This window comes from Pinus tabuliformis, chromosome 8 (assembly GCF_031772625.1).
Source record: "Pinus tabuliformis cultivar Carrire ecotype Pingquan chromosome 8, CPIR1, whole genome shotgun sequence".
NCBI lineage: Eukaryota > Viridiplantae > Streptophyta > Pinopsida > Pinales > Pinaceae > Pinus > Pinus tabuliformis.
In genome coordinates, this window is record NC_142294.1 from 1,085,938,221 (window position 1) to 1,085,952,184 (window position 13,964).

At 40.7% G+C, this 13,964-nt stretch overlaps 1 protein-coding gene across 1 annotated transcript; it reads left to right on the forward strand.

The window, feature by feature from the left end:
• The first annotated feature begins 11,708 nt into the window (after positions 1 to 11,708).
• LOC149239126 (GDSL esterase/lipase At1g74460-like) lies at positions 11,709 to 13,451 on the forward strand. The gene is made up of 5 exons (XM_089367074.1): positions 11,709 to 12,000; positions 12,112 to 12,242; positions 12,331 to 12,570; positions 12,658 to 12,907; positions 13,016 to 13,451. Exons 1-5 carry the CDS (start codon positions 11,736 to 11,738, stop codon positions 13,264 to 13,266), a joined length of 1,137 nt encoding a protein of 378 aa, XP_089223200.1. The 5' UTR covers positions 11,709 to 11,735; the 3' UTR covers positions 13,267 to 13,451.
• The last annotated feature ends 513 nt before the right edge of the window (positions 13,452 to 13,964 follow it).

The window sequence follows — 13,964 nt, forward strand, 5'->3', positions numbered from 1 at the left end:
CCTACACCTCTTAATGAGAGGGATCCAAGAAAAATATTAGCTACCATAAATAAGATGACCCACATGGAGTTTGGCCCTAGTTGCTAATTTTAACACTTCCTCTCGACTAGGGAGAACTCCATCCATTGATCCATATGTCCAACTGTACTATCTCTGCCATCAGTGTCCTGCACTGCTCTACTCTTCTAAGCTCAGCTCTGCTTTGTTGAACCATGAAGAAGAAGAATTGATCAAGAATGTCTCATACCATTCTCCACTGACCCGAAGTCAGTCTCAGATTGTGTACCACTGGTCCCAGACCAATCCTCTACTGACCCAAAGTTAGTTTTAGAGTAAGTACCACTCTCACTGGTCCCAGACTAGTATCCTTGATCCTAGATCAATGAAGTTCATCCTAGCATAGGGAGTGCAATAGATACAATGATGCATCCATTGGTACTACTATGGTCACTATCCTCATTTCCCTACTCATTGATCGGATGAGAGGTACTTCCCATGAGTCTCAGACTGCATGGGTAGGATGTCTCTACAGGAGAACTAATCATCCTATCCACATGAGAATGAATCATCCTGTCCAGTGGATGCCACAGAGAACTAATCATCCTGGCCTACAGGAGAACGAATCATCTTGATCCACAATTGCCATGGAGAACGAATCATCTTGGTCCAAAGGAGAACTATCATCCTATTCCATAGTGGCCACAGGAGAGCTAATCATCTCGGTCCACAGGAGAATTAATCATCCTGCTCAGAATGCACCACCAGGGGAGGGTGAGTCACCATGTGGTCGTATGTTGCTCCAGTAAGAACCCCAAGCCCCCAGAGCTCCCAGAGCTCAATGTATGCAACATGTAGGACCCTTTTACAAGGGTCTCTCGATGACTCCAAGTCGTTCAGGAAAATCATAGATTTGATCTTTCCCCAGGGCTTTGACAAAGTGTAGCGACCTGTACATCATCTCATTGCGATGGAGCTTCCTCGCTCATTAACTTACCATATCCCAGATAAGGCAGTATCTGATGTCTATCTGTTGGAGCAATCATTGAATACGAGATTCCTCCATAGTTGAATCCCGCCTTTGGTTGTCACAGAGAATCACAGTGGTATTCATCATGTGTACAAACAGCTCACTTAAGAGAATTTTCAACCACGCAACTTCACATGAGATCATACTCATAGTTGTGTGTTCAGTCTCAATGGAGCTTATAGCAACCGACTTCTTCTTACTGCTCATCCATGATATCGAAGCAGAGTCCAAAGAGAACCGGCACTGAGGATTGCTCTAGTGATCCTCCACACTACTTTCCCAGTCAGCATTTGAATAATTTGGTAGTGTATCTCAATCCATGAGAGATTATGCCCTGAGGATATCTCAGAATATTCTTGGCAGCAATCCAGTGAGGCTCAATCAAATATGAGCTCACCATGCTAATTGCAAAACATATGTCCGGATAGAAGTTCACAAAGAACATCAACACAAATGAGTTTATGAAACTCAGAGGCATTTTCCAAATATAGCCTAACATCACTACCATATGCCTTCTGGAAGTTAAGATCCTCAAGGTAGTCACAGGCTTACAGTTTATCCTTCCACATCCAGAATCCAACTCCCTCTTACTTTTGCAAATGAGAGGGTCTGCACCTGTTAGAAATAGGTCTTCCTCCTAAGGTTCTGGTATGAGAGGTCTATCATCCACAAACTTCGGGTAAAGGTTTGGATCGGTTTCACTCCTAGTGAATCTCAGCTTCATCAGAAAACTATCAATCCTCTCATACTATGCCCGAGGTGTTTTGCTTCAAGCCATAAAGGGCTTTCTTCCACCTGTATACATGAGATTCCTGATTATGAATCTCAAACTCCTCTGGCTGTTCCAAACCTGTGGACTTGCTGCATGAGGGGAATGGTCCCCTTATAATATTTTCCTTCAGTACATCTCAAACATGTACCTTTATGCTCTTCTTGAATTCAGGCATCCCTGTCACCATTTGACTGACAGACCTTCGGTGCTATGTGTCAATGGACATGGTCCCCAGTGGACTTCCTGCAACCTGATACAACCCTAAACTCAAAAACATCTTTGAAAATTATATTTTCAAACACATACCTTTCCATCGATGAGCGCCACCCTCAAACCTTTGAATTCCATTGCCGAAATGGACACCAGGTTCTTCTTGCGATCAGGCACATAAAAGATATTCTATAAATGAATTGAGTTACCCTCATTTAATTGAGGGATAGAATTTCCTACACCCGTTTTGGGATAGGTGGCATCGGCTCCAAGTAAAATCCCACAATTGTTTCCATCTCTATCAAATTAGAGGGTGCACCCATCTATCTAATGAAGTGCCTTGAAGCACTACAATCAATAAGCCATATTCCCAAAGAATTTGAAGGAGAGGGCCAATACAAGATAACGCTTCTTTATCTTATCAGAAACAACATTTGATTCTTCATACCTAGGGTTCCTTGCTTTCTTTGAAGAGTTGACCATTTCCTTGATGACTTGCATTACGAGTCATTCCTTTGATCATTGAAGATGTCCCTGAAATGATTGTTATCTTCATCAAGAGATGTGTCTCTACCATTTAGACACTCCTTTGCACAATGGCCGAACTTACTGCAACAAAGGAATCCGCCTTTCCTTCCACCCTTAGATCCGAACTTCCCAATGAAGTGATCTTTAGGTAGTCCATCAGAAACTTCTACTATTCTGATAATATTCTCTTCTTCCATTTCACCCTCAGTGAATCTGAAGAGGGATGAGGAACCCATTGACCCTTTTGTCCTTTCCAAACTATCTTAGGTGATTGCTCTTTCACTCTTGCTTGGGCATTGTCTTCACCTCACCTCTGATACCATGTTAAGTTTTGGGTATGTTCTATGCTAGAGCAATTTATTTCAATTTTCACAGTTAGCTCAATACCTTTTCTAGATTAGCAATCACATCAACATTAAAGTAAACTGCAGATAGAAGATAAATATAAATCGTAGAAGACAAGCCAAGACAAGAGGACACAAGATGTGGGGCTAGCCAGGGACAAACCCAATGTGGGGAAACCCTTGATCAATTCTTCTTTTATGTTCTTCAAAGTTCAGTAGAGAAAGAGAGAGAGATAGTACGTTTACAATAGAAGTCAATATTTTGACTTTTGATATTTGCATGAGATTAGTTGAAGACATATTGTTTCAACTGATTCTCCAAGGTGACTGTTTCACCTATCGTAGTGTTGCATTTTGTCATGGTGCTGCACCTAGTCACGGAGCTGTTCCCATCACTGAGTTGCTCCCATTACCATGCTGCAATTCATCATCATTCTACACTATGTTGTACTTCATTGTCTTAGTGGTGCACTCAAACATCACTGAGCTCAATGTCATGGATCTGTATTTAATGTTGTACACATTGCTGATCTGCAATGCCTGCTATGCTACACTCATCATCAGTTGCACCTGTCACTGTGATGATCATAACTGCACCTTACAGTACTGTATGATTATGATCCTTGTCTCTTTACCTTTGATGAGACTGACACTTTTCACTGAGGTGATCACTGTTTCTTTCATTACTGCATATAGGAACATAATCTGGTACTCCATGTTACTGCTGTACAAGATGTTTGTATTGCCATAAGGATCTCACCAAGATCTATATATATATATATATATATATATATATATATATATTGTTGTGCGAGATATCGACATAGTCCCTTTGTCTGAGATCTTCATCCAACCGAGATCCTTACAAGTATGCCAAGGCCATTGGTTATTCTATTTTGATGTGCCTATGTAGATCTGAATGTTGTTATACCATACTTGAATCATTACTGAACCTTGGCTAGAGATATCATCATGTGGCCTACATCCTATGTCATGGAACAGGTTCAACGAGGATGTTATATACATATATAGCAGTATCCTGAGATCAAACATGAAGTTGAGACTGTAATAGATACATCCAAGATCTATACGTGTGAGATCACTGCATCATCAAATATATATTCTCCTTCAGATATGCCGAGATATTTAGTCAAGAATGAATGACAATGTTGTGTTCTCTGAGATTAGGTCATGAGTTTCTATTTAAGCCATTTGAGATCTAGCCTATCTGCTCTTAAACCCATATAAGGTGTAGAGAGACCTTTGATCTCCTGACTATGGCTCCTTCATGCGTGATTGTAGCTATCTCACTACTTGACTACGATTATGACTGCAGCTCTTCCATGCTTGACTGCGGCCTTCTCTTTATCACTACAGCTACCATCTACTGTGGCTCCTCTTCTATGGCTGCACTCCATATCACTGTGGCTGCCTCTCACTGTAGCTTCATCTCACTGTGACTGCCTCTCATTGTGGCTTCATCTCACTGCAGCTGCCTCTCACTGCAACTTCATCTCAAAGTCATCCGAATCTTTCATAGTGTCTCTCCTTCACCAAAAACCCAGACATGGAGAGGAGGAGATCACATCAAGAGTGTGTCTCCCTAATGACTTCAAGTCCTCTCCTATTTATACTAAAATGTAGATGATGAATAAACATGACTATTGGGCTTTGGAGCCTACATAAGATGCTAGTCGACTTGACAATCTGTCTTATAACACAAATAAATTCAGAACTCCATGAATCCTTGTCGGAATCGGATGATCTTTAGATCAATCCTACACCTCTTGGTGAGAGGGATCCAAGAAAAATATCAGCTGCCATAAATAAGATGACCCACATGGAGTTTGGCCCTAGTTTCCAATTTTAACAATACATTATCTCAACTATCTAGCCATAAGGTGCCTCTCATGAGCACCCATCATCTTATTTTATAGTGCTCATTCATAGTGATGCATGTTACTCAAGCATAATTCATAAGTTTTAATTATCTAACATATCTACTATTCACCCACCTCCTAATCACATTTTTTTCATTATTTTACTCCTCTTCTTTGCAACTATTTTTCTTTTATATCTTTAAGATTACATGTGTGTGTGCATATCACAAAGGCTTCACCTTGTTGACCAATTTCTTATCACATTCATTCATAAATGGGGTTTTAAAATTGTCAAAAATAGAGTAAATATATTGTAGGTATTGGGATAAGATGTGGGATACAAAGGAGTTTATAGATATTGTGTGGTGTAATAAGGGATATGTAATAAAAATAAAAGTTTCCTTTTTTAAAAAAATATATTGGGAGAATGGTTCAAGAAAAATATTTTGGGAGGTATTTATCGATATCTAATAAAATTAGAGAACTTCTTTAATATCCCATGAATAGACATCGTATATCATAGGTTCACTGAGAGGATACCCCATGATTCATATAATGTAACATTTTAAAATTAAATATAATATTTTAAATATAAAATGAGTGTTTCCATCACTTTAGTTTTCTAATTGACAATTATTTTACTTTTCTTACTTTCAAATTTTGTAACTTTAAAGCCAAATCCTTTTTTCATAAATATTTTTCTATTTAAATGATTATATCTCTATATATATGAATAATAATGCCATTTACATGCACTTATATCCTTATATAAAATTATTTCTAAATGTCATGCATGTGACATATGCATATATTTTAGTATGGAGAATTCTAAGTGGCATAGAGGGTAAAGCCATGGTTACTCCAACCCTTGTATACATATATCTACATGTAGGGGGAAATGATGGTTTATGAGTGAAGCCATGTTTGTTCCCTCTATTTTATGATTGGTTAGGTAATTGTCATCCACTAAGGAACATTGAATTTTGTGGCTCTATTGTCTCACCTTTAGCTCATGGCTTGGCCTCATAACATCACATGACCTCACAAGTGAGGATATGTTTTCTCCTCCCTTTCTGCACATAGAGGTCAGAGATGCAGTAGAAATAACACTTCCTTTGGTTAATATCAAATAAAGAAATATTCTTACAAATAGTATGGAAATGAGACTAGCTCGGCGATGGTAGCTTATCTCTGAGAAGAGATATGATGGCTACATGCCTCTGAACTGTGTTATAATGAGGCTCAAGGACCTTTTTATTATTGAACAATAAGAGCAAACCCTAAACAACCAAAACCTTAACCCGAGGAGATGTAACACCAAGAGTTTATGGGCCCCATTGGGTTTAGTTGGGCAACCAACTTCCTGGGGTCATGACTTGGTCGTATTATCTCCATTTGATGTGCATGATACCCCATTGGAAAGATCTCACCATGGACTACGAAGAAAAAAATGACTTATTAGAATTCGCTATTAGAAAATAATAATGGTTATATCTGTAATTTGTTGCGTTCCTGTTTAAATTTGGATCAGTGGTATCAGAGCGATCTACTCTTTCTATGTTTTTCTTTGCATATCCCCAATGAGGTCAGGATAAAGGAGTTAGGGCTCGAATTGGTCGAACCTTTGCAAGACTAGCTTCTTAAATCCCGATGGCCTCCCATGGAGGAAGAAAATAAATATGAGGGAGCAGGAGATCCTATCAAAATATTGCTCTAGGAGGCCCTCAAGAAATAAAGGAACGTGATGATCGATAACTTTGCTAGATCCTTCAATGGTTGCCCACCGGCGGCGCATCCACATCCAACAACCACTCTGGAGGCTCCACACCTTTTAAGGTACAAGTAAACTTTGACATTTCCATATTTGAGGGCCAAAGAGATGCAGACATCGTAGATAAATGGTTGAATTTGTTAGAAGGATTTTTTTTGTTCATGATTTTTCTAGCCGAGAAAAGATTAATTTTTCTCTTCTCAAAGCCACCCCCCACATCAAGGATTGGTGGGAAACCTATTATGAGCAGAAGGATGAAAGTACTAACTATTTTCAGCTGCTCCCACTAGGAATTCATTACGAGATGCCATCAAGGAGCAGTACTACCCTATCAGGAGCTATGAAGAAAAATACATAAAGTGGACCACGTTGCAGCAGGGGAGGGATGAAGATGTGTTGGAGTTTATCAGCGTTTTTCATACCTTGAACACGAAGTTGGGCATCAAGAATTCTGAGAAACATTTGGTACTCAAGTATCACAACTACCTACATAGATACATTGAGGATGAGATGGAGTTCTTGGACATCTCCTTGCTCGGCACAACGTACCGATATGCTGTCAAGATCGAGCAAAAGTTTAAATAGAAGAAGCGAGACTTTGGATCTATGAATCCGAAGTAAGGGAAAGGTGCCCCCAAACCACAGAAAAAAGGGCAAAGCCAAGGCGGGACAACCCAGGACAACCCGCTAAGGTCACAAGCAAAGGACAACATTGCAAAGCCAAAGAAGGACACAGGAAAGTGGTGTGAGTTCCATAAGTGCTCCACCCACAGCACAAGTGAGTGTTGGGTCAAGAAATCACTGGTGGCCTTGCAAAAGGCCTCAGAATCAGATGCATGTTCCAACTTTGAGTCAGAACCTGATAAGGTGAATGACACAGGGAAGCAGATTATTGATGCGGAACCTAACGCCACCATCACCAACACAAAGATCCAGAAGGAGGAGCATCCCTTCCACTCCCTGATGTGGGTGAAGGGTTCCCCACTACAGTCCATTGTCGATAGTGGGAGCTGAAAGAACGTCATTACAGTAGAGGTCGTGAAGCAGTTGGGCTTACTGACCACATCACACCCACAACTATACAACATCGGGTGGCTTCACCAAGGACAGGATCTGTGTGTGAGCCAACAATGTCACCATCCATACAACATCAAGCCCTTCACAACTGAGGTATTATGTGACATTGCTCCCCTTGATGTTTGTGATGTATTATTAAGCCAACCATACTTGTGGAAGAGACATGTTGTGTATGAGTCAAGGCCTCGCGTTGTTATTGTTACATTAGGAAATAAGTTGTACAGAATACCGAAGGTAGCCCCACCCACCACCATCTCTCTGGTTACTGCAAAACAATGCAGCAAGCTAATTTCGAAAACCTGGAAATTTGTTTTCCTAATGATATGCCCTCAAGGAAATAAGAAGACAATGTCCATGACCTCCAGACAAGGCCCCTCCACATGACAACAATAGATTGACAAGGTCGTGGAGGAGTACGAGGACATCTTCACCTCCCCCAGGGGTGCCTCTGCACTGTCTGGTCAAGCACTCCATCGATCTAACCCTAGGTACGTTGTTACCAAATGGACCTATCTATTGATGCTTCGTTTTGGAGAATGATGGAATCAAGAGGAAAATACGGGAGCTACTGTACAAAGTTCACATTCGGCCAAGTTCATCACCCTGTGGGAGCCCAATCATGTTGGTATAGAAGAAGGATGGGACTTGGAGACTCTGTATTAACTATCGGGTGTTGAACAAGATCACTGTCTGGAATAGGTACCTGATCCCATAGATTGATTACCTTTTGGACCAACTCAAGGGAGAAAAATATTTCAGCAAGATCAACTTGAAGTCTAGATATCACCAGGTACCAATCGAACCTCCGATGTGTGGAAGACTGCCTTCAAAGCCAAGGAGGGCCTTTTTGAATGGTTGGTTATGCCTGTTGGTTTGGCGAATGCTCCTGCAACCTTCATGAGGCTCATGGATGGCATATTATGGCCATTCACCAACTCATTAGTGGTATACTTGGATGACATCCTAATCTTCAGCTAGAGTTAGGAAGAGCACCTCCACCACATCCGACAGGTTCTCCAAACACTGTGACAACATAAGATGTGTGCCAATTTGGAGAAATGTACTTTTGGCATGACCCCAGTTCAATATCTTGGATACATTGTTGATGAACGGGGGGTGCAAGTGGATCTAACCAAGATCCCAGTCATTTGGGATTAGCCAGCCCCAACCACTCTGACAGAGCTTTATAGCTTTCTGAGTCTTGCCAATTTCTACCACAGGTTCTTGTTGGGATTCTCTCATATCACTTGGCCCTTGAGTCAAGTCACCAAAGGAGGAGCGAAAGAAAAATTAGTTTGGTCTGAATCCCAACAGAAGACATTTGCAGAGTTGAAACATTGCCTCTGCTCTGCACCAATGCTCAAATTACCAGACTTGCAACAACCATTTGAAATTGAGACAAATGCCTCTGACTATGTTATTGGGGCAGTCCTTACTCATCCGGGGCATCTAGTGGCATATCACATTGAGAGACTTTCAGACACGGTCCAGAAGTACCCCACTTATGATAAAGAGATGTATTCCATTGTGCAGGCCTGCCGACAATGGAAGCATTACATTTTAGGGAAGGAAGCGGTCATCCACACAGACCACCGATGCCTGCAATTCATACAGACGCAAGGGAAGTTGTAGAATTATTGCCATCAGAAGTGGTCCACATATCTGCAACAATTCCATTTGAATATCAAATACAAGAAGGGAATCACAAATAATGTTGCAGACTGCCTCAACCAACCACCGATCATGGCATTAACTACCGTGCTCAACTCTTGTGGGTGCAAGACTTCTGATTGGAGACTTCTCTATAAAAGCAACCTAGAATTCAGCCACACATACCATATGTTCTTGGAGGGTCAGCAAGTTCCAGATTTTCACCTCCAAGATGCCATGTTATGCCATATGGGATACCTTCGTGTTCCTTCAAGCCAGCGTGTGAAGATGATTTGGGAAGTGCACTATAGTTGGGCTGTTGGGCATTTCGGGGTCGAGAAAACAGTGACAGTGCTACAAAAGTATTTCTATTGGTCGAATCTTTGATAGGATGTCGGGAATTACATCAGATCCTGCACTTCCTGTGCCATCACCAAACCGACCATCAAGAAGCAAGGTCTCTATACTTTATTTCCTACCCCTAGTTGACATTGGGAATCCATCTCCATGGATTACATGTCAGGCCTTCCTTCTACTAAGCATGGCAACGACTGTGTTTTTATGGTCGTCAACCGATTCTCGAATATGGCCATTATGGCGGCCTACAAGAAGAGTGTCACAGCAGAAGCCACTGCTAAACTCTTCTTTGAATGAGTGTGGGTACAATTTGGGGTCCCACAGTCTATCATCTCAAATCGGGACAATAGGTTCCTCAATATATTTTGGTCCAGTCTCTGGTCGATGCTGGACACCAAGCTCACTAAGTCCACAACTTTCCATATCCAAACTGATGGCTAGACAGAGGTCGTCAATAATATGGTTGTACACATTCTGCGCATGTACAACTCAAATCATCCATGCACATGGGATGAGAGCCTCCCCTATGTCCAGCATAGCTACAACTGGACTCTCCACAACTCGACTAGCCATAACCCTTTTTAGGTGGGCTGGGATTCCAACCACTATGTCCCATTGATGTGGCCATACCAGTTGCAGCGACTCAAGGAGATTCAACTCATGTCCAGTCCGAAGCCGACAAGGCAAATAGCTTCATTGAGAATATTCAACACATCTGCCAACAGGTCCATGACATATTGGACAAAACCAATGCCAAGTACAAGCAGTAACATGATCAACATCGGGTGCCACACAAGTTCCAGGTGGGCGACAAAGTTTGGCTACATTTGCAGAAGGAGCGCCTCGCTGGGCCCCACCGTAAGATTCGCCCGCTTCAATATTGGCCATACAACATCACCAAAGGTGTGGGAGATAATGCTTTTGATCTCATCATTCCCCCATTCCTTGGCCTACACCTAGTGTTTAATGTGAATCACCTTTGGCCATACTTTCCACCATTACTAGACACATCCGACATTACAAAACAACTCACACCAATAGAGTTAAATCCAGATTGCATGGAACAAGCTGCAACTGATCGGATCATGGACATGCAAATCAAGAACACTTGTTAGCAGAAGATCCAACTCTATCGAGTTGTCAAAGCAAGCCAACTCCTTCACGAGGGCAAGTGGCTCACTAGGGATCACGTTCAGCAGAAGTTTCCCCATCTCATAGAGGCACTCAATGCAATGGGGACAATTGCTTCCTAAGGGGGCAAGAATGATCCAAGTAGATATTAGTGAGAAAAGAAAAAATTGAAACAAATGAAAAAAAACCTTAACTTTAATAACATACAATTTGAGTGAGTCTCATCTTAAAAAATTACAAATTTACATTTAAAAAATCAAATATATACACCTCTTTCTCGTAAATATGCATAATCGAGTCTCTCAAGAATTACATCATAAATAACTTATTAAATAGACAAACAAACACAATGGAAAAAACCAATTTATAAATTAGGGTCTTATGGAATTAATTACGTAAGTTATAAATTTAATAATAATTATTGAATTTAATATCGAAATATTTCCATGTATATATCATTTCTCATGTTTCAAAACTTTTCGGACGAATATCTAATTCGTTGGCCAACCAGGAGATTTTTGTTTCACCAAAATAAATTTGTTTTTAAAACTTGACTCGTGACCTCATTCACCCTAAACTATTAGGGCAATTGTGAATATTCTAAGATCCATGGCCTCATTGCATGAGTGGTGACTGATAAGGAAAGAGCTGGAGCGTTAGTATCCATGAACATGCCATTTCAAAAAAACCACAGTCCACGAAACCCATACAGCTCGTCTAACTACTAATTATAGAGATAGAATTTCGGAGTTGTTAGTTGGGGGAATCGTTGTTCAACAATCGGGTGTATCCACCAATTCTACCGTAACGGTTATTGATGCCAACGTTTCCTCCACTTTTCTTCCATTACTTGCCATATTTTCTCTTCACTCTATCTATCGGATAGCAATACTAAAATGATTACCTTCCACTATAAATACCGGGGAGCGCGAGACCTAGTTCGAACAAAGCAACAATTGCAGCAGAGCATTTTGTGCTTGAAGGTACAATGGAGAGGCTTGTGATTGAGGCACTGAGTACATGTTTCATGGCAATCACGATGGTGATGGCGTTAAACGCTGTGACAGGTGCAGCAGAAAGAGAGATAAAGCCTGTATCCTTTATTTTCGGGGACTCTTTGTCAGATGTTGGAAACAACAATCACCTGTCGCGGAGTCTCGCGAAGTCCAATTATCCATGGTATGGAATTGACTTTGGTAACGGATTGCCCACAGGAAGATACACCAATGGCCGAACCATTTGTGATATAGTTGGTATTTCTTACTTCCCCTTTCACAATTCAACTTGTTTCACCTTGTGAATATTTATTTGTATATTGGGCATTTTCGAGGTATTGATTTGATTGGGTGTTGCTAATATTGCAGCTGAGAAAACAGGTTTGCCAATCCCGGCGCCGATCCTGGATCCATCCACTGATGACAACACCGTGTTGAAACAAGGTGTCAACTATGCTTCGGGTGGCGGAGGCATTCTTAACGAAACAGGATATCTTTTTGTAATAACTACTCAACAATGCTCGCTCCTCTGGTTTTCTTTTTTTGGTTAATTTCATTTTCTCACCTATTGACTGTATGGCTGCGTAGATTCAACGACTGTGTCTGTGGAGGCAAATAGAGATGTTTCAAGGAACTAAGATTACCATTGCCAAAAAAATCGGGCATGACAAAGCGGAGAAGTTCTTTAATGAATCCATCTATTTAATGTCTATCGGAAGCAACGATTACATCAACAATTATTTGCTGCCTGTAGAGGCTGATTCCTGGCAATATGCTCCCGATGATTTCTTAGACTATCTTATCTCCACATTGCGCCAACAACTCACGGTGAGTATTCCCGAACCTTAAATTTGAGACTATTATCATCAGGGCTGGACCTATTGTTAATAATCTTTTATATGTAAAATGGCGCAGACGCTACATCAACTAGGCGTACGCAGGTTGCTCTTCACAGGATTGGGACCTCTGGGTTGCATTCCACTGCAGCGGGTACTGACAACAGATGGTAGTTGCCAACAGAATCTCAACGAGTATGCCGTCAAGTTTAATGCTGCCACCGGAAGCCTCATAGCAGATCTAAATTCAAAATTGCCAGGAGCTCGCTTTCTCTTTGCCGATGGTTATACTTTCTTCACTCACCTTATAGAAAATCCCCAAGCTTATGGTAAGGATTCAATACATTTATTACTTTATCATCAAATTACAGTATGTTTCATGGGTTTATTTTGAATTGGTGATCTGGGTTTTTATCAACGAGAATTTACGTCTGCAGGGTTCGAAAATGCCGATACTCCTTGCTGCAGTTTTGGAAGATATCGACCCACATTAAGTTGTGTGGCTGCTGCAAAGCTGTGTCCAGACAGAACCAAATATTTGTTTTGGGATGAATACCATCCTAGTGATGCTGCCAATTTAGTCATCGCGCAGAGTCTTATTTCTTCCCTTAAACTTAATCCTGGGAATCCTACTAATTCACCTGCGCCATCTCCACTTCCATCGCCATCTCCATCTCCATCATCTTGAAATTAGTACATTTGTCTCCCTCTCCATTCTTCAGAGTAGCTTCATCTCCGTTTTATTCATATATATATAAACTGGCATCAGGTAGCCATGCCAGCGGAAAAGCTAACTGCCTTCTATGTTTGTAATTCTGCAGCAGCAATAGTGAGTGGCATTCAACCTTTCTACTTCTATATATAAATTTATTATTATTTGTGACATTTTACGCATGGAAGTAACGGTAACGGTAGATTAGTTGGATTAGTTTATTTTAAAAATACGAGGGATGCGCATCTCAATTTTAAACTACGAATATCCAGAATGTAAAAGTAATTGCTATTAATACTCATTATCTGCGATAGCTCCAATACCATCTCTGGAACTTTAAGCCTACCAGACGGAAATATGCAATAACATTGGCTTAAAAGGACAAGTAACACGCACTTAGAAACCCCGGAAACCCGGCACACAATGATTGCAACACTAACTGATTACAATTAACAAGAAAATGAGGACGGAAACCTGGAACAAATCATATGTTCGAAAATAATTTGAAAACAAATGTTGATTATCAATAAAGACATAAAAAACTATTGAATCACTGTTCACTCAACCACAGATTTGAAAATATTTAAAGCTATCGCAGTAACCAAGCACATTGTAAAATGCTAAGAATTTTTTGTTAAAATATTTAAAACAATATCCCATAGCCAAAAATAAAC

Excerpts from the sequence above, each read along its gene's own strand:
- LOC149239126 (XM_089367074.1), top strand. The coding sequence starts at position 11,736 with ATGGAGAGGCTTGTGATTGAGGCACTGAGTACATGTTTCATGGCAATC. Across the intron at positions 12,001-12,111 it reads AACCATTTGTGATATAGTTG|CTGAGAAAACAGGTTTGCCA; the intron begins GTATTTCTTACT and ends CTAATATTGCAG. Across the intron at positions 12,243-12,330 it reads ACGAAACAGGATATCTTTTT|ATTCAACGACTGTGTCTGTG; the intron begins GTAATAACTACT and ends ATGGCTGCGTAG.